We start from the raw sequence: 25,181 nt of genomic DNA on the forward strand, positions 1-25,181 counted from the left end.
TTAGAGTCCAGTGAAGTTTTTTCTGTGGGCACAGATATTCCAAGCAGAGTAGATCACTGACCAGGTGCAAAAGTTGACAGAATTGCATCCATAATTATATGCTGTGGTACGCTGTGAAGTACAATGAGAATTATTAGAGATGGTCTGCATATCCTGGGTTCTAAGAAATTTCAAGGACTTAACAGGTGTTCTTTGTGTGTTTGATAAGAACTTACAGAAAAGGAGAGATTTATGCTTAACAAGACAGTTCATCTCAGTAAAATTAATGTAAATAGGACAGCTGAGGAAAAACAAAGACTAATGATGGGGTCTATATACTCTGTAACTGAACTCTCCAAATGAATTAACTTGTAGAATCTGAAATAGTCGAATGGTAGCTATTAACAGTGAAAGGACTGAGGGAATAGGTGTGTAGATGCAGGAAGGAACACCTGTATTATCAAAATAAATATTTAAATTGTCAAACTTGATGCCAATTATTGCTTAAAATGTTACATAAATTCTAGGTAATTTTTAGTCGTGTATGTAAGCAACCATGTTGATACCATTAAAAAAATAATCTACATGTTGCAATGTAACTTAGTATGTTGTAATGTTTCGTTATACTAATGATTTTGTATTGAAAAATTACTCACTCTAAGACTGTCTTTCTTTCTCAACTGCCTGAAAGCTAGTTATCAGTAATACAATATATTAACATATATAATAAAACATGTAGAAATACTGTTTTCTATATATTGGCTCTGATCACATTTGCTCCCAACTATCTTTGTTGTATTTTCTAGATAAAGCTCTGTATTTGGTATTTTTAAATTAAAAAGAGAATTGTAGTCTATATATATAGCTTATACAGATATTTAGAGTGCTGGAAATGTATGAGAATGGGGAATCCATTTTACGTATTTTTTGCTATCAACTACTAGTGTAACGTTTACTGTGTACCCTTGAATATGGTGATATACCATATGTAAGTGATTATATTTATTGAGGTATTTGTTAGAAAGGAATTTTGATTTTTATGTAAATTGGCATGGACTTCATTTTTTTCTTTGAAAAATTCTTTGCTAAATCTCTGATTGTTGTTAAAATTTAAAACAAATGTATGTTTTTTCAAGGACAGAGATTTAACAAAAAAAGACATTTTTCTTCTTTGTCAAGACAATGCAAGAATAAAAACTGTGAACTCTTCCAAAAACTGAGGATGAAAATACTTAGAATGAACAAAAAGTCAGAGGCTGTCTTTGAAAAATGTTTTTCCTCTCTTTTCTATGCACAGCACTTTGGTGACCAAATACTATTAAGAAAAAAAAGCTGTGAAGTCTATAAAACTTTTTTCAGCAGCAATTCAAGAATTCTTACCTTCCACCCTTCCCTTTCCCCCTGGAACAGTCCCACTTATACAGTAGTACATCCTCAGTTACTTTTTTTCTTCTTTGTTCTGTGGGGTTTTTTTTTTTTTTTTTTTTGTTTTTTTTTTTTTTTTTTTTTTTTTTTTCAGTTTTCATGGCTTGGGATAAGTAACTAATGAGATGCAACAACCAGTGTATGAAGTCAGAAAAAAAGAATAAAATTCAGCTCACTTTCTCTGCACTATATTGTTATTCCAGGTTAATTTGAGTAAAAACTAGCAGAAGTGTATGCTTCTAAGTTAAAGATGTAATCTGTCTCTGATATACATAGAATGGTATAGTTCAGTGGTGACGTGCCATTTTTGTGTGGTCACTTTTTGGAGTAGAATTGCACAGTAAAAAGTAGTGAAAAAATGTTAGTTCTGCATTTACTTGCTGTTTTCCAAGATAAGTCCTGCATGTTCCTTTCTCAAAACAGTGTTCTAGAAAATGCTTTACCATTTCAGTTTTCAGGATTCTTTTTAAACATTTGTAGTATCAATAAGCCTTGCCTAAAAACAGGGCGACAGCTAACTTTTCAGTGTAGATTGCTGTAGAAATATATGGCCTCCTTATAGTCATAGATACAAATTGCTTTAAAACTTAGCATCAGAGTAATTCCATATCATTGATAGAAAGTCTTTGTTTGTCCATATACAATAGCATTACATAAACAGTAGCAGAACAAATATACTTGAGTTAATAGCATTGAATTGACTATACAGATTATAACTGACCATATTTGTCATATTAATTGTTAATTTTTGTTACTTACAAGAGCAGAAAAATTCTCCCATTGGTACTGGTTTGTCAATTGCCTTTATAATTTCAAAGACATTTAGATAATCTGCATTTTGCATTCTGAATGAAAGAATATAATCTCTTCTGTGATTAATTTTGTGCTTTATCTCAGTCTGTAATGCTGGATGGAGGTAGATTGTACTAATTCAGCTTTTGGTCTTTCTTCTGCATTTGAAAATAATGTTTCATATGTTTCTGAGTCTCATGGAACCAAAGCTGAGCTGTCACTATTCAGAAAAGACACACAGCAGGTACAGAAAGAAAGTCACTGGAAGTCACTCATACTGCAGAGGGCTGGATGCAAGTGGAAAATACATCAATATTTTGGTTATTTGCATAAATATCATGCATTTTAGTAAGAGAGGAAATTTTTTATAATAGATGTCTTTTGTTCATATCCTAACCATTGTTAGTGGTATATTTTAGGAAGAGCATAATGCAGACTTTCGAATGTATTACATAAATATTACCATATAAGAGAACTAAGAGTCAGCTGGATCATTAGCTTTTGTGAGGTGATTTTGCTCAAGGAAAACAGATGGTGTCCTGTTCCAATGGCAAATACTAGACAAATCTTGGAAAGTCAAACTCATTTGTGAGTGCAGTCATACTGGTGAGGCTTTAATAGGCATGGCCCTGTTTGGTCAGAATCAAAGGTGTAGACCTCTGTAGCCTGAGTTCTGAGTGAGAGCAGAAGGAGGAACAAAATAATGCTTTTAATGAAGAGGGTTGGGCCTAAATGTGTGATGTTTTCAATGTCTTTAAAATGGGTGTCGAGTGGAAACAGAAACCTGTGGAAGAATAGAAAAAGATGCACCTTAGCTAGTGGCTAGTTTTAGGGATCAGAGAAATAGTGATGTTGAAAGAACAGTTGACTTTAGGCTGAGTTTTGTCTTGCAAAGAAAACTGATGAGGTACAGTAAGCTATTTTTTAGCCATAGAAACTGAAAGCAAGCAGAAGAAGGGAACCATTGTCGAGAAAGGGTGAGATGGAGGCAAAAGGTGATGTACCTTTTGGGTACAACCTGGGAAATGAATGCTGAATAAGCTCCCCCAGATTTCAGAAGTGATCATGAACAGAAGGACAGCATTTTTCCCAAAATGAGCACCTCAGCAGGGCACCTTTGATTTTTATTACATATGTCATATCTATTTATATATTTTCATACAGAGTTATTGACTCATGATCACTTTGTGTTCTGCTGTCTTTGCTGGTCCTTTTCATGTTGAATTGCCATCCTGTTGATCCTAACTTTTGGTATCCAAATGCAGTGCACTTTTATCAATTTTAGCAGGGGTTTTTCAGATCAATTTTAAATCTGATTTTTTTTTTCCCTCTGGATTCAGAGACTGTTATGTAGTGTACTAGCACAGAATTGTTTTCATATGTAATATCTACAATAACTGCACAAAAGATTTTTACCAAAGTAAGGCAACTTTGTTCTATAACATGTTGCTATGCAGATTAGGTTTGCTGAGCAAGTACTTTCAAATTCATAATTGAGATCTGATTTCAGCACATTAAAACATTTACAGAACTTGAGTATATGAAATTATTTGTATACTTATACGTTTCTTCTGTGCTAGCAACATGAAGGAATAAGATTTAATTGGAAAGTACCTGCCTCTAATCTGGTACCTGCAACAGTAATCTGGAGAAAATAAATCTTTACTATCATAAAAATATAGTCAGCTGGAAATCATATAGGGGTGAGGGGATGTGAGTACAGGAGGAGGAGTATTTGACAAAAACTGGATTGTATCATTGGTGAATGATGAGAGAGTCATGGTCACAGCGAGGAAACAGTGATCTTTTACATGGCAAGGCTGGAAGTTTCATTTAATATATTTCCTGAAAGAATGAATTAATGCTCTAAAAAGTGAAAAGATCTAGAGAGTACAAAAACATTCACTGAGGGGTTTTTGTTGTTCTGCAGTCTCAGTTTGAACTCAGGGTATTCCATATTCGTGGAGAACATGCTGTAGCAACTGCTCAGCTTGAGGAAACCATTGCACATCTGAAGAATGAACTTGATAATAAATTGAACAGAAGGAATGAAGAAGCAAGGGATATTGGTGTTTCTACTGAAGATGATAATCCACCAAAGACATACCGAAATGTATGTATACAGACTGACAGAGAAACTTTTATAAAGCCTAGTGAAGAAGAAAACAGAGCTGTGAAAAACAACCAAATAGTACCGAAAAAGCTTAATATTTCGTCTTTGACACATAGTATTTCTGCCCAAGGTGAAAATAAGGACAGTTATGATGTACCATCTTCAGAAAGTGTCTTGTCTTGTCAACCAAAACAAATGCTGCCTCCTCCACCACCTCCACCACCTCCACCACCTCCACCACCACCTCCACCCTTCTCTGATTCTTCACTACAAGGTTTAGTTCCTCCACCACCACCTTTGCCAATGGGTACAACTTCAGTGACACCTCACTTTGCATCTGGGCCTTCACTGCCACCTCAACTTTCTGAAGGCTGTAAGGATTTTCAAGCACCATCACCACCAGCACCACCACCACTTCCAGGGTTGGGACCTCCTGTTCCTCCTCCACTGCCTGGATCTGGATTACCTCCACCTCCCCCACCCCTAGGATCTGGGCTCTTTTTTAATAGCACTTTATCTTCAAGTCAAGGTCCTCGGAAACCTGCCATTGAACCTAGCCGCCCCATGAAGCCTTTGTATTGGACACGGATACAATTGCAAGGCAGCAGGTACAATGAATTTATTTGGACTTATTTTCTGTCTATATGTCATGATATAAATTTATATAAGCTATTTAAGACAATAACAAGCAGTGAAAATACATATAGAAGCATGGAATTTGTATGTATTAACAACAAAACAGTTATAGAAGCCTAATAATAGATCACAACAAATTGTTTTAAAATGCTATATAAATAAAAAAATTATGCACATTATAACAGAAAAAGCAGAGTATAACAGAGGGAGTTAGAGCACTCCCTGAAAACTTTAGTGAAAGAGCAACCAAATATTTTAATTGTTTCGTGACTTAGTACTAAAGAAATAAAAAGTTTTCCAGGAGATGAAAGATACCTTTTTTTTTTCTTCTTTTTCTTTTTTCCTATTAGAGAAAAGATCATTAAAATTAAAACTGAAATACTAAAATTTGGTCAGGCAAGAACTTTGACTTTCATTTGCTTTGGCTCTCCAGTCATTTAAGGTGATGCTATCTTCAAAGCACCATATCAGCTTCTAATATTCTTGTTCTGGAAAAAAGTAAACTTGAGCTTAACCTCAAGTATAGTTCTGGTATAACAGGAAAGGTGAAGTATATCCATAAATACCTGCTGCAGAGGAACCTGTAGTGTAAAGCATCTGGTAAAAAGGAGATGCAGTACTGACAGAGACATCTGCAGTTAAAGCAGTTTTATTTATATATTTCTTTTAATTTAGTTTTTGACTGAATTTATTTTTAAGACAACGAGTAATAACTTTGGATTTTTTTTCAACGTAACCAACATAGGAAGTTATATCAGATTATATTTGAGCATTTTGATTGTACTTTCCCAAAATTACTTGTGAAAATTAGTGAAGCGACAGTTGGTCCAAAAATAAACCTTGTTTCATTTTTTCCAATTAATTTACTGAGATCAAAATGTTCCTTCTGAAATGTCTATTTTGCACTCAGAAAAATGAGTGCAAAATAGAGTCTAAGTCATAATTTGCTGATGAGATGCTGGACACCAGGTCCACTGATCCAGCATCATCATTTTCTGCACTAGATATGAAGTTTTTTTCAACAGTCTGCTGCTCAGAGCAGCTATCTGGGACCTTGAAGTTCTTCTTACAGAGCCAAAAAGCATTGTTCAATGAAGTGGTTGCAGCTGGTGTCCGAAGAGTGAAGCTGTTGAACTCTAGCCACTTCCCGTGATACAGAAAATGTTTAACCAGTGTGGATGCTCATGGAAAAAGTAGAGTTCCTTAAACGTTCACCGCAATAAATGTGTGGTTGAGTATTAAATAAAAACAATCCTAAATTTCAGTATTAATGTGGCTTTTAGAATCCTTTTCTCCATTATATGGGTACATATTACATTTTTTTGCATATTACATCTAATAAATATATGTATGGTGACATCAGCCATTTGTAGCTCATAGGGTTTTCTGCAATGTTTATGGTTTTTTTAGTAGCAACTCATTTTATTGCCTTTTACTGACATCTGCTGGAAGAAGTGAGCCCACCTTTTACTGATAGATATGACAGAAAGAGCAGTCAAAAGATAGTTTTGTCAAATATACTTTCATAAGTTATTGAAATTTTGAAACTTGTTCAGAATTGAAGTGTTTGGTTTGACGAATTACAAATAATTTTTCCTAAATCCAGATAAAACAAGAGTATTTTGTTTAATATGTTCCAAAGTTTAAGCAGTGATGCTTATCTACACTATATCTGTTCCTGAAAGATTAAGGTACAAAAGGAAAGATAATCCGCATGTAAAATTTGAGTGACGTGGAATATTGATTAGTCTGCCAAGATATAGGCCACTTAGGTTCTAGTTTCTTAAACCTGAAACAAAGTTACATATGAACATGAAGCATCTGAACCTAACACCAAGTGAGTCAAGACCTCTACAAATGCTCTTGAAACATGTTTGAATAAATTGTGATCACTATTTTTTGATATAGTTTATTTTAATATGTCTGGGAAGATTATTGGGAATTAGTCAAAAAAGCTGCTGTTGAAATCCTAGTTGAAGTGGCAGAGATCTCTAGAGCTGTTATTTGCACAAGCTGCAGTTGCAATATATGGTTATTATACAAAAAAAAGCCCTATCACATGTGCACTTTGATAGTTGAGCATGTAGTCTACTAAGTAGCTACACTTCTCAGTACAGCCTTCTGAAAAATATTTTGACTCCTTACAATAGTTAGATGAAGAGAAAGAATGCTGTTAGTATGCTAGCAGGGATTGTTTGAGTTTTAGGCCAATTGTTAATAAGGTTTTTTTAATAAATATTTAGTGTAAGTTTTTTTTTAATTATTATTTTTCCCTTAATAGGAAAACTGCCATACCAACATTATGGGAATCACTAGAAGAACCTGATATACTTGATACTACTGAGTTTGAATATTTGTTTTCCAAAGACACCACTCAGGAAAAAAGAAAACCATTATCAGAGACTTACGAAAAAAAAAACAAGGCCAAAAAGGTATTTAATTTTTCTTTGTATTTGCTTTCTTCTTTATTTCTCTTTTATGGCTTTGTTTTGTATTTTAAGAAACTTCATTTTTATTTACTATTGGACCAGCATGTAACAGATGGGTTTCTAAATGCTGTTATAAAACACAGTAAGTAAAATCGGTTGTTCAACCTTAGCGAGAGAATTCAAATATATTATTTAGTTTGGAAGGTTTCTTCCCTTTGAAAATGAATGTTCTACATCTTGGTGAAGTAGAAAAAATAGTGAGTAGAACAGAATAAAAGTTATAACGTGTGTCTTAAAGTACCAGTATTTCAGGCCATGTCTGACCTTGCAAATATCCGTAAGTAAAGGCTACCATTAAGTCATTCCAGTAAATCTATTTTCCTTAAGTTTAATGTTACTGAGAAAACGAACTACTTTGGAAGATAGGAAAACCACTCTTATGTATTCTGAATGAAGAACTCCAAAAAAACTCTTCGCTGATATATCTCAGTAGTTGTGTCAAGAAGGGACAGGGAAACCACCTCTGATGGATGAAAGTTTGTGCACCACCTGTCATTATGGCATACTCATGACATGTGGTCAATTACGGAGAGAGCTTGTTCTTCTCAGTAACTGTCTGCAGGTAGGGCAAAGATATTTTCTGAATAATGGCCAAGTAATGTTTTCCTGAAACGACATGTATGTTATAATCCTGTTTGTGTGTGAGTGTGTGTGTATATACTGCATTATAAATCTATTTTAGTTTACCTGCTTGGAACCACAAGAGGGCTCTTTGCATGTAAGCTATGCTATCTACCTTTCTTGATTTTGACATCCATACAAAGTGAGCTTTCATACAAATATGCTAGAGAGAATGGCTTTTTTAAAACTTATTTGATCATAAACTTAGCAAAGTAATTAATAAGAAATGTCAATAAGGCTTCAAGTACACGTGGTGTGTAGTATCCAATGTAATTTTAATGGAGAAATAGCATGCATAAATAGATAACTGCTTTATTTCAAAATCTCAGTAGCAAAGTGCATATCCTACCTCCCCAGGTCGGTGTCAGCAAAATAGTTTGGGAATTAGTCCCATATCCTGAATGGTGAATGTGCGTGATTCCTTTTCCTTATTGCTTTGTAAATTAATTTAGTTACAACAGCACATTTTTTTAATGATCACTCTTAACTTTATCCAAAATTGAATTGGATAGTAGTTACTCTATACAATATATGAAGTAATGGAGTAAGAATTAGTAATTCTTAGTAATATCACTAGTGAGTAACTAATGTGTTTTCTTACAAAGATATTTTCTGTTTTTATGTGTTTCAATTAGTTTGTTTTATTTTTAAAGTTATTATTTTAAAGACTAGGGCATATTTACTGAAATTATTGGAATAAAAACAGTTGCTTGAAAATGCTCCATAAATATACAAAAACAAGTAACCTGACAGAAAAATTTATAGCTTTATCTAGTAATGTACAGTTTTATCTATTACTGTGCAAACTGATGAAATTATGATCATGGTGTTACAAAAAAAATGAAAACCACTGCTCAATAATAAAGTTTCTGTTGCTTGTTCAGTTGAAAAATAAATCAGCTTTTAAATTTCAAATTAAATTTGAATTAAACTAAGCATATAAGCATTTCTTATTTTTAGTTTTGTCTTTTCTACTTTCTTTGTTAAATGAGTTGTAGTAGTTGAACTATGTTTACAGACAGTTCATCCTCTTCTGTGGCCCTGTGTTTCCTCTGCCTCTGAAATCCTAGATTGTCTGCATACTACTCTGCTAGCTCCAGTGGATCAATCTTAGTGGGTTGTGAGTGAAATGATAATAGAGGAGGCATTTTATTTAGTTACAGAATGGTTTATAAGTAGATAAATAGAAAACTCTTGTACATTAATGTTAAATTATCAGCTCTGCTGGTTTCATTTGTCCTTTTACATGCTTTCTTTCAGCATTCATCTTACCTTCTTTATAACAATTATATCTACTAGATCTTTAGTAGTAAGAGTTTAGTAGTAATCCTTTTCTTTGTGACAGTACAGACATACATGCTTGTCTGGTCTTAAATATAGTATGTCATGGTACATGGAGTTGTGTAGTTTGGTTAAAGATGCTTTGTACAGGTGTCATGGAATCTGATGATGTTTATCACGTCATCATTATAGCTGATGCTGCATCATTTTGTGTTTCTTTGTAAATTCCTGTTGTAAAAAAAAAAAAAAAAAAAAGTAAGATACAGAGACAGCTTTAAAATCTGGAACAGTAGTTTGTGTTTATTTTATTTAATACTACATGTTACCATTGACCTGTACATTGCATTAAATCTCTTCTCATCCATGCAGCTTAGTTCTATTAGTTCTATTTCCCATCAACTTCCACAAATTGAGTTTGGCCTGCTTTGTATTTAGAAAAATGGCAGGCCAATAGGTGGTGCAGGATCCCATGCTAGTAGAACATTACTTAATACTTTTCTTCTTGAGTGATTATTAAATCAGTGCCTCGCAATCAAGTTCTATATGCAACTGGAAGATCTTGTCATAGAAATTCAAGGGGAATTGTCTTTATAACAACCAAAGTGACTTTAACAGTTCTGGTCTTGTTGAAATATAACTTCTTTACCAATTATTTGCAGTTTCAACTAAGATCATATTCAATTTATTGTCATAATTTATTTTTGGTTTTTTTGTGAATCCTGTCCGAATAATCCGTAAGCCTCATTTGTGAAATCATAGGATCGTACAACTACAGAATTTTTTTAGTTGGAAGTGAACTTTAAGATCATCAGAACCCTTCTCCCCACTATAGGCAGGGACACCTCGCACTAGACCAGGTTGCTCAAAGCCCCATCCAGCCTGGCTTTGAATGTCTCCAGGGAGGGAACATCCACAACCTTACAGGGCAACCTGCTCCAGTATCTCAGCACCCTCACAGTTAAGAATTTCTTCCTAATATCTAGTCTAAATCTACCCTCTTCCAAGTTCAAAACCATTTCCCCTTATCCTGTTACTACCTGCCCTTATAAAAAGTTTATCCCCAGCTTTCCTAAGGTCCCTCTGGAACCTTCTCTTCTCCAGACTCATGAGCCCCAATTCTCTCAGCCTGCCCTTGTAGGAAATATGTTCCAGCCATGAAACGAATGTTTATGAATACATGAATGCTTAAATGAATATGCTAAAATGCTTAAACAAATGAATGCTTAAATGCAAGATACCACATTAAATCTGTAGAAATTTCACTTTGTTTTATTTTTAAGTGTTTGCCCACATTGATGACCCCTTATGAGAACTCTGATTGCAATATTCACTGTCAACTATGCTTTTGTTGCTTTTAACTAGACATCTACCATTTTCAGCCAGAAAGGTTTAAATCTTGTCCTGCATGACTGGAAATAATGATCTATTTTCCAGGGCTCTTCTGAAAGTTATAATCTGAGTATATATTTATATTTGTGTGTATCATTATGTGTGTAAGAAAATGCAGTATAAAATTATAGTATATATTTATAATACAGAAGTATTTTATACACGTGCATATCTTCACTGTCAAGATTGTAGAATACAAAGAGGATTCTGTGGGAGTCGGTGTTAGCTCTGATTACCTCTGTGTCTTCACTTACAGAATCATAGAATCATAGAATTTTCTCAGGTTGGAAAAGAACTCAAGATCATCGAGTCCAATGACAACCAAACCATACAACCCTAACTCTCACAACCCACTGCTAACTCATGTACCTGAGCACAACATCCAAATGGTTTATAAACATATTCAGGGATGGGGACTCTACCACATCCCTGGAGAGCCTATTTCAGTGCTTAACAACCCCTTCTGTAAAGAAGTTCTTCCTGATAGCCAACCTAAACTTCCCCTGGCCCAACTTGAGGCCATTTCCACTTGTCCTGTAACCTGCCACCGGTGAGAAGAGACCGACTCCCCACTCTCACATGTCTTTCAGGTATTTGCCCTCAATAAGGTCTCCCCTCAGTCTCCTCTTCCCCAGACAAATCAGTCCCATTTCCTTCAGTTGCTCCTCGTAGGGGATATTCTCCAAGCCCTTCACAAGCTTTGTTGCCCTTCTTTGAACCTGCTCCAGCATCTCAGTGTCCTTTCTGTACTGAGGTGCCCAAAACTGAACACATTACTTGAGGTGGGGCCTCACCAATGCTGAGTACAGGGGGCAGGATTTCTTTGCTAGCCCATCTCATAACACCATTTCTGATACAAGCCGGGATACCATTGGCCGCCTTGGCCATCTGAGCAAACTGCTGGCTCATATTCAACTGATTGTCCATCAGTACACCAAGGTCCCTTTCTATCAGGCAGCCTTCCAGCCGATCCTCCCCAAGCCTGTAGGGTTGCCTGGGGTTGAGACCAAAATGTAGGACCCGGCACTTGGCACTATTGAAACTCATACAGTTTACCTTGGCCCATCGATCCAGTCTACCCAGGTCCCTCTGTAGTGCCTTTCTACCCTCCAGCAGATCAACACTCCCTCCCAGCTTGGTGTCATCTGCAAACTTACTGAGGGTGCACGTTTTTTATGACCTGGATAATGGAATATTAACTCTTCAGCTGTCACTTAGTTGCAAGAGGCTGCATACATTTTGAATTAGACCCTTTAGAAAGTTCCTATGCATCTGAGATGTGCTTATTCCTATTTTTTAGATTATAAATTTATGCAGTTAAAGATAATCTACCTACCTAAAAGTACTATCAGTACAACTGACTAGGTAGTAGTTTAGCAGAAGTGATCTTAGGATAGTAATGAATCACAAAGAGGAGCATGAGTTATCAAATCATGATATTACAGCGGAAACAAGACTGTTAAATAAACGGAAGTGTTGCTTGCAATAAAATCCATTCAGTCATGTTTTCATTAACAACAGCATCTATACTGAGGCACTACCACTCTTCATTAAAAATGTTTACTAACTATAAAGAGTCAAGAAAAGTGGGAATGATCAAAACTGTAGAAGTAGTCTCTGAGTAAAATTCACTGATTATGATTGTTTAGTCTAGAAAAGAGGAGGTTGATGTGGGACAAAAAGTGTCATCAAGTGCATGCAGCTGCTGCAAAAAAAAAATATGAAAAGCTTTTCAAAAGTAGGGATACTACAGGATTGTAGAGCACTTTTGGCTAAGGAATATGTGTTTCTATATTGGGAGATCATTAAGAAAATTTATTTAGAATAGTACATGTATAGTTGATAGTATACTGAAGTACAGAAATGCTTTGGATGAAATTTCGAGTGCCTTTCCAACATCATGAATCGCAATTTAAAGTAAAAAAATCTAGTTTCTATCCATTCTCCTATGGTTGGAAACAGCTGCCTGCCCCCTTTTTCCAGTGGAAGTGCTCCATGACTCGAAAGCATATTGCTTTTTTGCCTGCAGAAATTGGCTTACTAAGTGAGTTACAGTAGTTTCTAGAGACTGTCATCCTAATGTGAGAATGTAATTGCTAGAACTTGAAGAGCAGTAATTAAAAAAAAAAAAACACACATTGTAACAAATATGTGGGGGAAAAAATGAAGAGAAGAACCCTCCAGCAGCAATAGTGCCTTAGATGACTGCATAGGGGGAGATTTTATTTTTTATAATCATATATTAACTTATTTTGTAAAAATAAAGTAGCTTCATTTGATAGTATATATAGTGATATAGTGTAAAAATAATATAGCTTAAATGTTTATATAATTTAAATGAAGGTCAGATGTACCTCCTGGTACACTTATGTACTCTTTAAGTTTATTATGGTCATGCTTATCTGGACAGTAGAAGCTCTACAGGGTGTTTGGCTGCTCATGCTTCTTTAATCATACACTTCCATATATTCAGCAGATTAGGAAGAACCATTTTTTTCCTACTCCACATTTCTGCCATATTTTAGGAAACTCAGATTCTTGTGCATTTATCTCCTCTGCATATATGCAATACTGTAAAGAAAAGTTCTACTGTCATATGATCATAAGCAATTAACAATCAATACTGTTCAATATGTGTAGGGATTAGTAAAATAATTATTTTCTTATAATAATGCATTTGAAGTGTAAGATTAAGAGCATTTTAGTCTTGTCGAACGTAATACAACATAGAAATTTTATGGATGTGATATTTATAAAATGGAAAATAGGCAATTGCTTGAATCTGGATTTTCACAGAGACTCTAGATGGACGAGTAATGTATGAAAGCGAGATTCATTTCCTAGGTTAATACTGAAGTGATTGATTTTGCAGCAGGCAAAGCTATTAGACAAAAATGAAGAATCAGAATTCATTAATCTGAGAATGAATTAAGTGTATTTCTCTCTGGTTTTGGTTAATTGACTTAATTTAAGCTAAATATTTAAGTTACTCAAGAGTTTTCAAATGCATCTATTTGGTCCCACTTATAACATGTCTTAGAGCTTTTTAGAAATCAAGAATAGAAGGGCCGAGATCCTCCAGGTTATTTTAGTGTATAACTCCAATTTAGATGTAGTTTTATTTGACCCTGTGAATATGACACCTGTTTAGTCACCCAGTTTCATCATTGCTATGCTTTTGGAAATGCCACTACTAAACTGAACTGTTTTAGTAATCATTTTTTTGCATTTTCTCATGCTTAGGTTTCAGCCTTCTAGATATATTATTTTTATATCTATTATGTTATTCACTAAGATTACCGTTAAAGCATTTGTCAAGGATTGTATGATTTATTTAAAAAAAACCCAACATTTTTAAGGTCCCTTATATGAAACTGTAAATATAAAATTCTCACCTGCCAAAAATGTTCAACTGTATGTACATTCACTACACTGTTGTTAAGGTCCATAGCTGATTATGAAAAAAATGAAAGCTGAAAATAGCTAACATATAAAATTTCTAAATCATTTTGTTGAAAAAAATCAAACTGTTCTTTTTGAAATAATTCAGCTTTCAATAGGTTTTAATATAATTTGAAGAATCTAACATCTTTTCTAGACTGTGAAGACCCACTATTGGTATTTTTATGACAGATGAAGCTGTGAAATTTATATTCAAAGAATTTTTACTTTCGGTCATTCTAAACTGTTAATATTTATTTTTCTGTAAGGACCTATGCAGATTTTGAAGCTGACAGGCATTTGTAATTGTTTTGAAGCCATAGGATTTCTTTTTCCTATTAGGTATGCCTAACCAAGATAGGGCATTGTGCTACAAAACAGGAGAAAGGCAGAATTAGGAAATGGATTTTGGAATGAAATTAAAAGCGAGATTCTCTACGTATTAAGCTCTGTGCACTGTATGGCTTAAAAAAAAAAAAAAAAAAAAAAAAAGGTTATTTAGAAAAGTACATTCCTTTGCTATGATTTATTCCATGTGCATTATCTAGCTCCATTACTGAAGTTAAATATTTGAAAGTTGCATTACTTTTTCCAATGTATTTGAGGACTGGTGAGGAGCTTACTCTCCTATACTTTTTCAAGAAACAGGATAGTTGGATGTTTGCGATGGCACTCTGTCTTCTTGGAAGAAAAAAATGAGGGATGGAGGGTAAATATCAAGTAATTTGTGTCAGGTGTATGCTCCAAATGAAAGTCCATCAATCATTTTTGGCCCTTTAGTGCAATGATTATCATTTCAAAGACGCAGGAGGACATTAAAGATAATGGCTTTTCTGTTGTCTATTATCTCTAACAGACTTCACATAATTATTAACATGTGTTCCCATTTAAAAAGAGTGTCAATATTTTGAGTGAATTGCATTTTTTTTAACTGAAAGGGATATGTCTGTCAGCAAGTTTTTTGTCCATCTAACTAAATGAGGAATTTAAATTAATGAACTTTGTGTTTCCGCAAGAAGAGCAGTTATTGCAGAAAATGTTGGATGCTTTGCAAGGTTGAAACACGACTGTCTTCAACATTCTGCATAAGATAATAAACAGCATGCAAAGTTAAGTAAAAGTAGCAGAATGCTAGTGCACACTCTTCCAAGGCACTCTCCCTTTCTTTTTATGATTTGGGCTGTGCCGAGAACGAATACGGCATTTCTTACCGCAGAGCTCCTCAGTTGTGTAGGATGGGAAAAGTATCCATGAGGGGTAAACATCTATCTTTGTGGTTCTGTTTGTTTTTATGGTTTTGGTAGGAATAAAGAAAATGAATTAAGTTTTTTGCCAGCTTTTTTTTTTTTTTTTTTTTTACCACTTTTGTCTTGAAATATTGCCAGTTGCTTGACATTTAGAAAAAGGATAAAAAAAATTTTCTTCATCCGATAGATGAAGTTAGAAAAGTTTAGTTAGAAATACACATCTTAAAATACTAAAAACATGGATAAGATCTTAAACTGATTCATCCAAGTAAATATAAAATAGTTAAATATGGCTCTTCTTTGATAAGGCATAATATATGGTCTTAAGGTTCTGAAATTTCATTGGTAGTCTTGGGGTGTTTATGTAAAAATGCTGGAGGGACATACTTGCTTCTTGTGCAGGATATTCCTCCTCCATTTGAACAGGGTTTCAGCAGGCTACTTATGGGTCCAGGCTGTTGACTTCACTATAAAAGTTAATGAGAAGGAATGAAGGAAAACACTCTGATATCTAGAACAGCTTTTTAGCTTATGGTTTCTCTCACAAAATTTAAATATTATGGAAAGAATCCTTGCACCAGCAGGAGGAAGGATTTAGCTCTTAATCACTAAAGTAAACTGAATCTGTGCTGCACCAGTAAGTGTCGTGCACAGAATGTAGACATTACACTTAGACAAAAGTGGGTCTGCCATATAATATTGAATGAAATATGTTTCTTGCTACACTAGAGAAACACATTTTAAGAGGAATGACAGATTACTTTATGAATGTATTGAAGCTTCGCTATGTCTCTACTTTTACATTGTATGATAAATATTGAAAGGTATAAAAGAGACACTTGTCTAAAGCAGATCAACTAACTTAATAATGTTAAAAAACACTCTGGGAACACCACGTTGGGCAAATAGTGTTATGGGTCAGTGAATTAAATGAACTAGCATTGGCACTTACAGTTTTGTCCCTGAGCCATTAGATGCTGCATCCATTACACCGACGCATTCATCGTCTGGGAGCAGCAGGCAGCTGGCAAACCCTGCCAGCTGGCATAGCAGCATCAGCTGCTGTCAGCTGGATCTTAGCTGCTTGCCTGTCACTGCCAGCTAAAAGCAAGTCACAATATGCTGAGAGGTGAGCAGTGATTTGTCTTTTAAAAGCATAGACTAAATAGTTCAATGCAGTCTTTACAAACTTTCATTTTATTTGCCTTATGGTTTTTATGAGCTGGAAAACTGAAGAATTTTTTGTATCTCCTTTCCATTTAGAATTCATACACACATGTAATTCCCTTCAGTGGCTCCTCCAGAATAAGCATTATTTGGCGTGAAATGGCTATTTTGGACAATATGTTCTGGTTTAGTGCTGATCTTTCAAGATGCACATTGGTTTTAAAGTTTGTAACAAAAGTCCTGTATAATTTCCCAATATTATGACTGCCCAGTTTGAGCAATTCTGTTGTCTTATTTCTATTTGCTCTCTAATGAATAAAATATTAGCCTTCATTTAGAGATTTCACGTTGTTGAAGCCATTTCAGGTAGTCTGAGTCTAGTTTGATGGCTGGTAATTGTGACCATGTGTACATTTGTCTAAAATGCCTGTTAATATACTGTTGGTTGGATGTTTTAAAACATGAATCTTTACTTTAGCTTTTAAAATTATAGAAGCTCTTTTCTAAATTTACTGTACTAGTCTTCTAAGGAGTAAGTCTTGCTAAGCAATGGAAGTTAGTTTGATTACATTTAATAATATTTTAGCATTTAATAATAACAGATTTATTTGAAATGTCATACTGTCTATAACGGCTGTAGCCTGGAACGGTTTTGTCTCAAACTAGGCATATCTAAATAGGGTTTATGACAACCTATGAATTTGCCCCTGAACAAGGTCAACTTGGAGGTCAGTGAATGCAATACAAATTGCATACTAGTCAAGCCTGTAATTATCCCTGTACGAAGTTAATGTGTTGAGGAGCTCAGCAAATTCACTTGAAGTTTCAGAAATGACCATGATAAACTGAGTAGTTACTTATATTTGCTCTGAAAAATTGCAGTTAACAGGATGAAGTGCTTAGAGAGTGTTCATTTCTGGTAACTTGTAGCCAAGTCACCATGTATAATTATGTATTCTGAGAGTTAGGGGCCTGATATTGTTTTTTCATTTGAAGAAAATATTTTAAATAGTGTAAAAACAGTATTCCTTTGTTGGTGTCCAGTATAATTGCTGCAAATTTAACCTTCAAAGTCTCAAATTCCCAATTTTGGCAGAAAATATGTGACATCCATTCTAACATAATTTCATTAAATTAAGTTTCTACCACAGACATAAAATAAGATTTTTGTCTGATCTTTGTTGAAGACAAAAGCCTGTATTTGTACTTATTCATATCCTGTCCAGTTTCACAACCCTACAAGTAGTAACTATGTTTTTTTCTGGAAAAAATGTTACTATTGGTTCTCTTTTTCCTGTATTTTCAGCTACAACTTCTATATAGGTGAATAACTAGGTAGCAGCACAGTTAAATGTTCCTAAGTCGTATAAAACCCATGGGAAACATTTAAATTAGTATGAGTTTTATCATTTAGCTGTCTGTAATGTGAACATCTGTAACAATATCAGAGGGAAAGGAAACTGTTAGCAAAGTAGCATTTGTTCATTTGCATTACAAATTAAGCCAGCTGCTAGAATATGAACGTTTTCTTATTTTCAAGAACTTCACGTCTGTGTTGCATTTTGTGATGTGATTATCTTATCTTGATTAAAAAATAAATCAAAATTGCACATACAAATAGTGCAAACACGATGGGGAAATTTTGTTCAGAATACAAGTTTCACATATCATATCTGTCTCTTCTGATATCTGAACTACATTTCTAAAATCCTGACAGTTTTCCTGTATGACTTTATTTATTTTACTGATCAATATCAGTATCACTAATTTTAATCAGCAGGTTAATCAGCATAACTTCCTCAAGGTTTCCCTGATCTGATTTCCTTCTCTTCTCTCCACTCAACATCTGAAAGATTACAGTCTAAATGTTAGTTATTATACTAACAAGTATCTGTTACCCAAACTATGAACAAAACTCTAATTCATTTGGATTGTCAAAGGGGAGGAAGAAGCACAGTCAGACACAAGTGAAAGGAATCCTTTCAATAACCCATACTGATCCAGAAGGAGTGCTGGGAAGTGCACGAGAAAACATATCTCCAATTCTCTTTGGTCAAGAGATGAATCTCTGTCAAACAGAGTAAAATGTACTCTTACTGAAAAATCAACTCTGAGATAAACGAAGGCATCTGTAATGTACTCTGAGTATCTAAAGAATACTCTGAGAGAGTGGTCAGGTACTGGAATGGGCTGCCCAGGGAGATGGTTAGATCACAGTCCCTGGAGGTGTTCAAGAAACATTTAGATGTTGTACTAACAGACATGATTTTAGTGGGGAAATATTGGTAATAGGTGGATGGTTGGACTGGATGATCTTAGAAGTCTTTTCCAAACTTGGTAATTTGATGATTCTATGATACCTTAGTTTTGCCCCAGTGAGCTTAAGGAGGCGGGTTAAAAACTATCTTCCAGAATAAAGATTTGATGCACTTTCAGTTTTACTTCTTAATAGTGTGCTTCAAGTAAGAGCTGATGTGGTGAGAATTAAAGCTTACATATATCAGGTATTCATTAAAGTGCCAAGCTCAAGATGAGATAGACTCTACTGCTTCATTTATTTAATATAAATGTTTCGAGAAACATACAATTTAACTCAAAGTTATGTGAGTTTATGGGAATGAAGAATCTGCAGAATGTTTATTTGATCTCAGATAATTTTGAATTATCTTTCTAGATTATCAAATTGTTGGATGGAAAGCGATCGCAAACTGTGGGAATTTTAATATCCAGTTTGCACCTGGAGATGAAGGATATTCAACAAGGTAAGCAGTATGTATGATACATACATAGTATCATACATTGTATATACATTGTATACTATAATGTATGACATATACATAGATTTTTTCTCATAGGACCACTCAGAGAATTTCTTACAGTATGTACTTCAAGTATGGTCCCCTTTATTGTATCTGAAGAATTCTTCTTCCAGCATATTCCTGTATAGGTAAAAGTTTCAACTGAATAACCAGAAGCAAATTTTGGTACAACTCCTGTCCCTTTTCAGTTCATATGTCACTTTTTGAAAGCATTGGGCTACTCGGTATATAAATTCCATCACTGGTAGAAATTATCTGAGTTTGGCACTACAACTGTAGAGAAATGAAGATTTTTCAGAACCCTGGGGTAATTCAGATTCTGCTTATGTTCTGGATTTTAAGAGATATTGTTTAAGGATATTGTTTATTTCTTTTTCACATTAAAAAAAAAAAGAAAATATCCACCATTTAAAACAACTGCTGGAAGAATTCAAGTTGATGTCTCCTTTTTGCTATTGTTTTCCTTCCATCACATGCAAATGCTGAGTAGAGTGTTGAGATGCTGCTGGCATTGATTATTGTTAATTTCAGAAGAGCCTTTGAGCATCTAACACTTTAAAAGCACAAGGGCTAACAGATGGCTTTTGGATTGGAGGGGAAAAAAGAAGAAGAAACAACTTTATGCCTGCCAGTATTGTGTGAAAGGTATTAGAATGAGATGGAGAAAAAATATTAAATATTAAAGATCTGAATAATTTACCATCAGGAATTATAGCAGCATAGGATAGGATAGCAACTGCAATATAAAAACAGGGTAGTTCTTATAGTATTCAGAAAGGCTTTCTATTTTCCATGCCATTATGTTCTCCTAAAATAAGGCATTGCGAATGCAACATACATATCTGTAGCTATCTGTCAGTTTGCCATTCTTCTGCAGCTTTTGAAGTCCTCGGGCCAATTTATGCCCAATTTAAGATAAAAGCATAAATATTCAAAATGTTTGTACGTATATACACTAGCATTTAAGTTTGAATAAGCAGTGCTCTTTTGAAGCTTTCCTCTTTGCTGTGTATGCAGAGCATTGTGGAGCTGTTTGAGTGCACAGTTGTGAGCTAGTTAAAACTACAGCTCCCTGAACTGTGTACAGCGTATGGGCTGTTTCTGTCTGCAGAGCAGAACTACTCTGATTGTAGTTGTAGACACTGTTAATATAGTCCCACAAGTTTAATGAAAATTAGAGTGTTGGTAGAAAAGAGACATGGAAACAAGTGCTGCCACTGAAGGAAACTTTGTAACTCGTCACCCTCTCTATTCTGAGAGGTAGCAAATGACTGGCCTGTCACCACGTGTGTTGCTCAAGGCACCAATAGGATTATGCAGCTGCTTGGTTATGGGAACAGCTAGGAGATTAAAAAAAAAAAGGGGGGGGGGGGGGAGGGATTTGGGAATACAGCTTGTGGACATCTAAAGAAAAAATAGGAAATATTCAAACTAGTATGAATGGCTCTAATCGAGATCTGTGGATAGATAGAGGTGTAGATTCTGTCTTGGGAACAGACTCAAGGAAAGCATCTACATCTGTTCTGTAGAAAGAACCTTTAGAAATGTGTACTATAATGAAGACAACAGTATATGTAATGCTTCTAGTGTCTGCTTATCCCATATTTTCTGTTTACTTTAGTCTCTATGAAGTTCTGTCTATTGGCAGACAAATTCTTTAAGAGCTGCTATAGTTAGTAACAAAAACAGGCCATGATACACTCTTGACAACATTTAACCCAAAAAAGAACATTATCATTTGGTACAGAATGTCAAAAGGTGGTTGTTTTGGATTATTTTGTTATTAGTATTTTTAGAAAGTAGAGTTAAAAATAGTTACCTTTGAGAAACTTGATAATTAAACACTCATCCCTCTTTTCAAACCACATTACATTGCATAATTTGGTACACAAGAGGGAGAGAGAAGTTACTTGTCTTTTCCAGCTTGCAACAAAGAATTAAAAAACTTGAAAGAAATGGAATTGGAATGACAAAAAAAAAAAAAAAAAAAGCACCTAATTTTATTTCAAGTTGTTCTGACCATGTTTCTTAAAAATCCATGTAGAAATGAATTTACTGTCTATAACAGACTAAGTGGCAGTTCTAGGAAAACTGTCCCCAAATTACTTTAGTGAAGAATTGCGATATGCACACAGATGAATGCAAAAATTAGAGAATTGCGGGGAAAACAAGAATAGTCACGAGAAAAAAAAATACGCATTTCTCTAAAATGCTGCATAAACTTCTGCGTTTGTAGGAATATTCTCTCAGACTGGAGTAAATAGCTTCACAGCATATTCTTTAGATAGCTCAGCAGTGCAAAACAAATCAGTGGCCATATCTGGCACGCAGATGTTTCACTTCGCATTTGATAATGAGCCAGATGCCACAGTTTGGGAAGAGAATCTCTCACACGTGTTTGTTTGAGGGAATGAAGTTCATCCTTTGCAGATAAATTTAAATTCTTGCTGTATCTGAGTATCATCTAGGGAGAAGGCAGGGTAAAATTGAATCAACATTTTGTGAGTACTGGCACTTATATGATGCAGAAGGAAAGTTTATGTTACTATGCTGCACCTGTCAAGATACACAGTATTTAGTAGGGGGAAGAGGAAGAGTAATCCTTCCCACCTTGTGTTGCAATATTCTGAGAACACTAACAAATTTTAATGATGAATCTGGTACTGAAGATGGTAATATAGTTTCTTGTTAGACTACTATTAACAATATTATTTTCTTGAGCCAAAGAAACAGACAGAATATCTGTCTGTCTCAGTAAGCTTTATTGAATCTACATTTATATTTTAAAATCAAATAGAGATAATAAAGTTGTGCATAGGCTTGATATTATTATTTTTAAGTCATTGTTTCTGTGGTGTTGTTTTTTTTTTTAGAGATGATGAATAGTGGAAATCAGCTGTTAGGTGTGGAACATGCTATAATATTACACATTGACAGTAGTATAACTCCTTTTCACATCCGTGTACTTCTGCCTTACTTTTTCTGTCATTGTTCAGCTGAAACACAACAGCTTGAGAGACAAACTTGTGTCTCAAGACTACTTGTGTGGCTTTGCTATTAAAATATTATGACTCATTCCTTAGTGAGAAGATTCAGTTTTGTTTCTTATGGGAAATACTGTTTATAAAAGTATGCAAAGACCCTCCGTAGGTCCCAACCGCTTACTGACCAATGTTCCATTACTCAAGCAGTTCCCTGTGTAGTAGTCAGTAAGTGGTTGGGACCCACAGAGGATCTTTGCATACATGTATAATCTGTATTTCCCATTAGCAATAGCAGTAGACTAGAAAGCAAATAATAATAATCTTTTCTGCAATTTAGGTCATCTGGGCTGACTTCCCGTGATAGTTGTTCAGGAGGACAGTCACAAAATTGAGAGGCAGCCCAGATGAAAAACAGTTTTAGTAACAGAAAGCAGGATGTAGATAAAATTTAGATGCCTGTGTTGAAAAGAGTGATTCTCTCAAATCAATCCCTACTCCCATAATACCTACTTTTTTTTTTTTTTTCACTAAACTTGCAGAGCACCAGAAGTTCTGCTTCTGTGTATTGCTGGTAATAATTCATTGTCTAATACCTCCTATTTCCATTAGAACAGATTAATTAGCTGTTCTTATATACTGGCATGTTTTCTTAGGGACCAAATCAATGAAATGCAATGGATCACAAAAGATGCATGCTTTATAATCCATTACACTATTTGTGACTAAAAAGTGCTGTTTTAATTCATGCAAAACAGCTGCAGGCTTTGCTTGCACATTTGCCCAGGGAAATGTTCAATGTAATAGCACTTTAATGGTGCCAGAACTTAGCTTGTATGACAAAGAAAAGAGAAAGTTGAACACTGATCTTTGGCATTATGACTAAATGTCATAGTGACTAAAAAATAATTTTTATTTCCTAGGCTTTAAGCAATTAAGTGTCATGACTAAGATTCTATGTATCAAATCAGAAGAGCACTGGACAACCTATAATAGCATGTATGGAGACCTAGTGTGTTTATTGTGCATTTGAAACATACTTGTGTTCACGGATAATGTGAACTATGCAGAGACACCTTATGCTTTGAAGATACTAGAGAACATAAATCGCATTTAGATGGAATGGATTAAAATCGATTTTGTTACAAAACCTGGCTTGTGCCATCTGCTTTTCTATATTTGTCTTCATGGGAAATTCTGGTGATGGACAATGCAAGTAACTGCTATGCCAATATACTTCAGTATTTTTTCATGTTGCAGGGGACCAATTATCTAGAAAGACCACGATTATAGTACTATTGTGCAATGGTAGTCTTCAATGTAGTCTTCCTTCACTGAGAGGTCATGCCAGTTTATATAACTGGGCTATGTATCCTGCATATTCTTGATGCAATATATGGCTTATGGCATATCTAAGCTGTAAAGAACAGTAGCATTTTTAATCAGGCAGTTTTCTCAACACCCCGTGGTCTGTCTGTGCCTTAAATGCACCATGCAAACTATTCTTCCAGAGCAAGTCTAATCTGCAAACCTTAGTGTGCTCAGAATTTCTGAATCCCCGCCTGTGTTTTAAGCATATCACATGGCACAAATGACTTCATAATTCTTTTCCTCCTTATATTTTGAAAATACCTCTGTTTAAGGATAGATGCTTTGGAGCATTTGTGAAATGGGAACAAAGATTTATAAAAGTTAAAACTGTTCTGAAATTCTGTGACTTTTCCCTCTGTACAGAATACATGCTTTCTATGCATTCTATATATTATGCACAAAGCACAGAGATGGCTCCATACCCATCTCAGAAGCAGGGAAGCAATTTCCTTTAAAAGTTATTTTCTTTGTTCTGGAAAATTCACAACATATGTTTTTGTGCATCTGCCTTGGGCATCCAGTCTAATGTGGGTAGGCTAACTTTAGTGCCAGAGTCTTTTGCTCGCGTCTTCTTGCTTGCAGCAGTTGAGTTTTCTTACTCTTCCAAAGCTACAGCTTGCATGTAGTGCTTCTTAGTACTGTGTATTTTAATGTTTTTGTGTTACATTATAGTTAAATGTTGGAGAAAATCTTTAAATGAGTTCAAAACGCCAAATCAGTCAGAAGTAAACTGGAACAATTTTGATATTTTAGGTAGTTTTGCAAAATGGGTATTTCTGTTTAGCTGTCACAATCCCTTTCTAGTTGACTAGATCAGTAACATTTTCATTTACATGTCCAGGTGATGGGCTTCATGTTCACATGATATTAAGCCTTACTGTGCAGAATATAGTACATTAAAAAGTCAGGTACTTCAGGCAAATGAATGAAACTTTGTCAAGCCCTTTTTATTAAAATAGCATATTTCTGTTCTATCATTAGAGGGCAGTTAAGATAATTTCTTCATATTTCATAGTTTAATTGTCATTTTAAGTGTTTTAATACTGCTAAGTATATGTAAGTTCTGTCATCAGGAATTAAATCCTGATTTAACTGAAATGTGCATAATAGGAGTGAGGCTGTATATCAGAGACAGTCTTAAGACTGTTGGCATTTAAGCAAGTTAAGAAGAGAGAGATACCTTTTTTATGTTTGATCTTTAAGATCTACTTTTGTATGTAGACTGCAGACAGTATGCTTTAAGTTCTCAGCTTTTCTTTGGTTTACATTTTTGAAGTGATAAAATAGAGTATGTGAAAAATCTGTGCTGGTAGGGAATCTGTTTTTTACAGTTAGATACGTTTTTAAAAGAGTCTGTTAAAGCCTTTGGTAAAAGTTTATGTTTGAAGCAATACTCTTAGTATGTGAAATGTAGTTGGCAAGTATTTTTA

The 25,181-nt window shown here is 34.7% G+C and overlaps 1 protein-coding gene across 5 annotated transcripts in view; it reads left to right on the top strand.

Moving 5' to 3' along the window:
- Positions 1–25,181, top strand: part of FMN1 (formin 1) — a 176,677-nt gene that overhangs the window by 92,524 nt on the left and 58,972 nt on the right. For all 5 annotated transcript variants that reach the window (XM_048948464.1, XM_048948462.1, XM_048948463.1 and 2 more), the window contains 3 exons: positions 4,127–4,917; positions 7,227–7,377; positions 19,255–19,342. In XM_048948464.1, coding sequence (XP_048804421.1) covers positions 4,127–4,917; positions 7,227–7,377; positions 19,255–19,342 — 1,030 coding nt within the window. The remainder of the gene's footprint in view (positions 1–4,126; positions 4,918–7,226; positions 7,378–19,254; positions 19,343–25,181) is intronic.

This window comes from Lagopus muta, chromosome 6 (genome assembly GCF_023343835.1).
Source record: "Lagopus muta isolate bLagMut1 chromosome 6, bLagMut1 primary, whole genome shotgun sequence".
Taxonomy (NCBI): Eukaryota; Metazoa; Chordata; class Aves; order Galliformes; family Phasianidae; genus Lagopus; species Lagopus muta.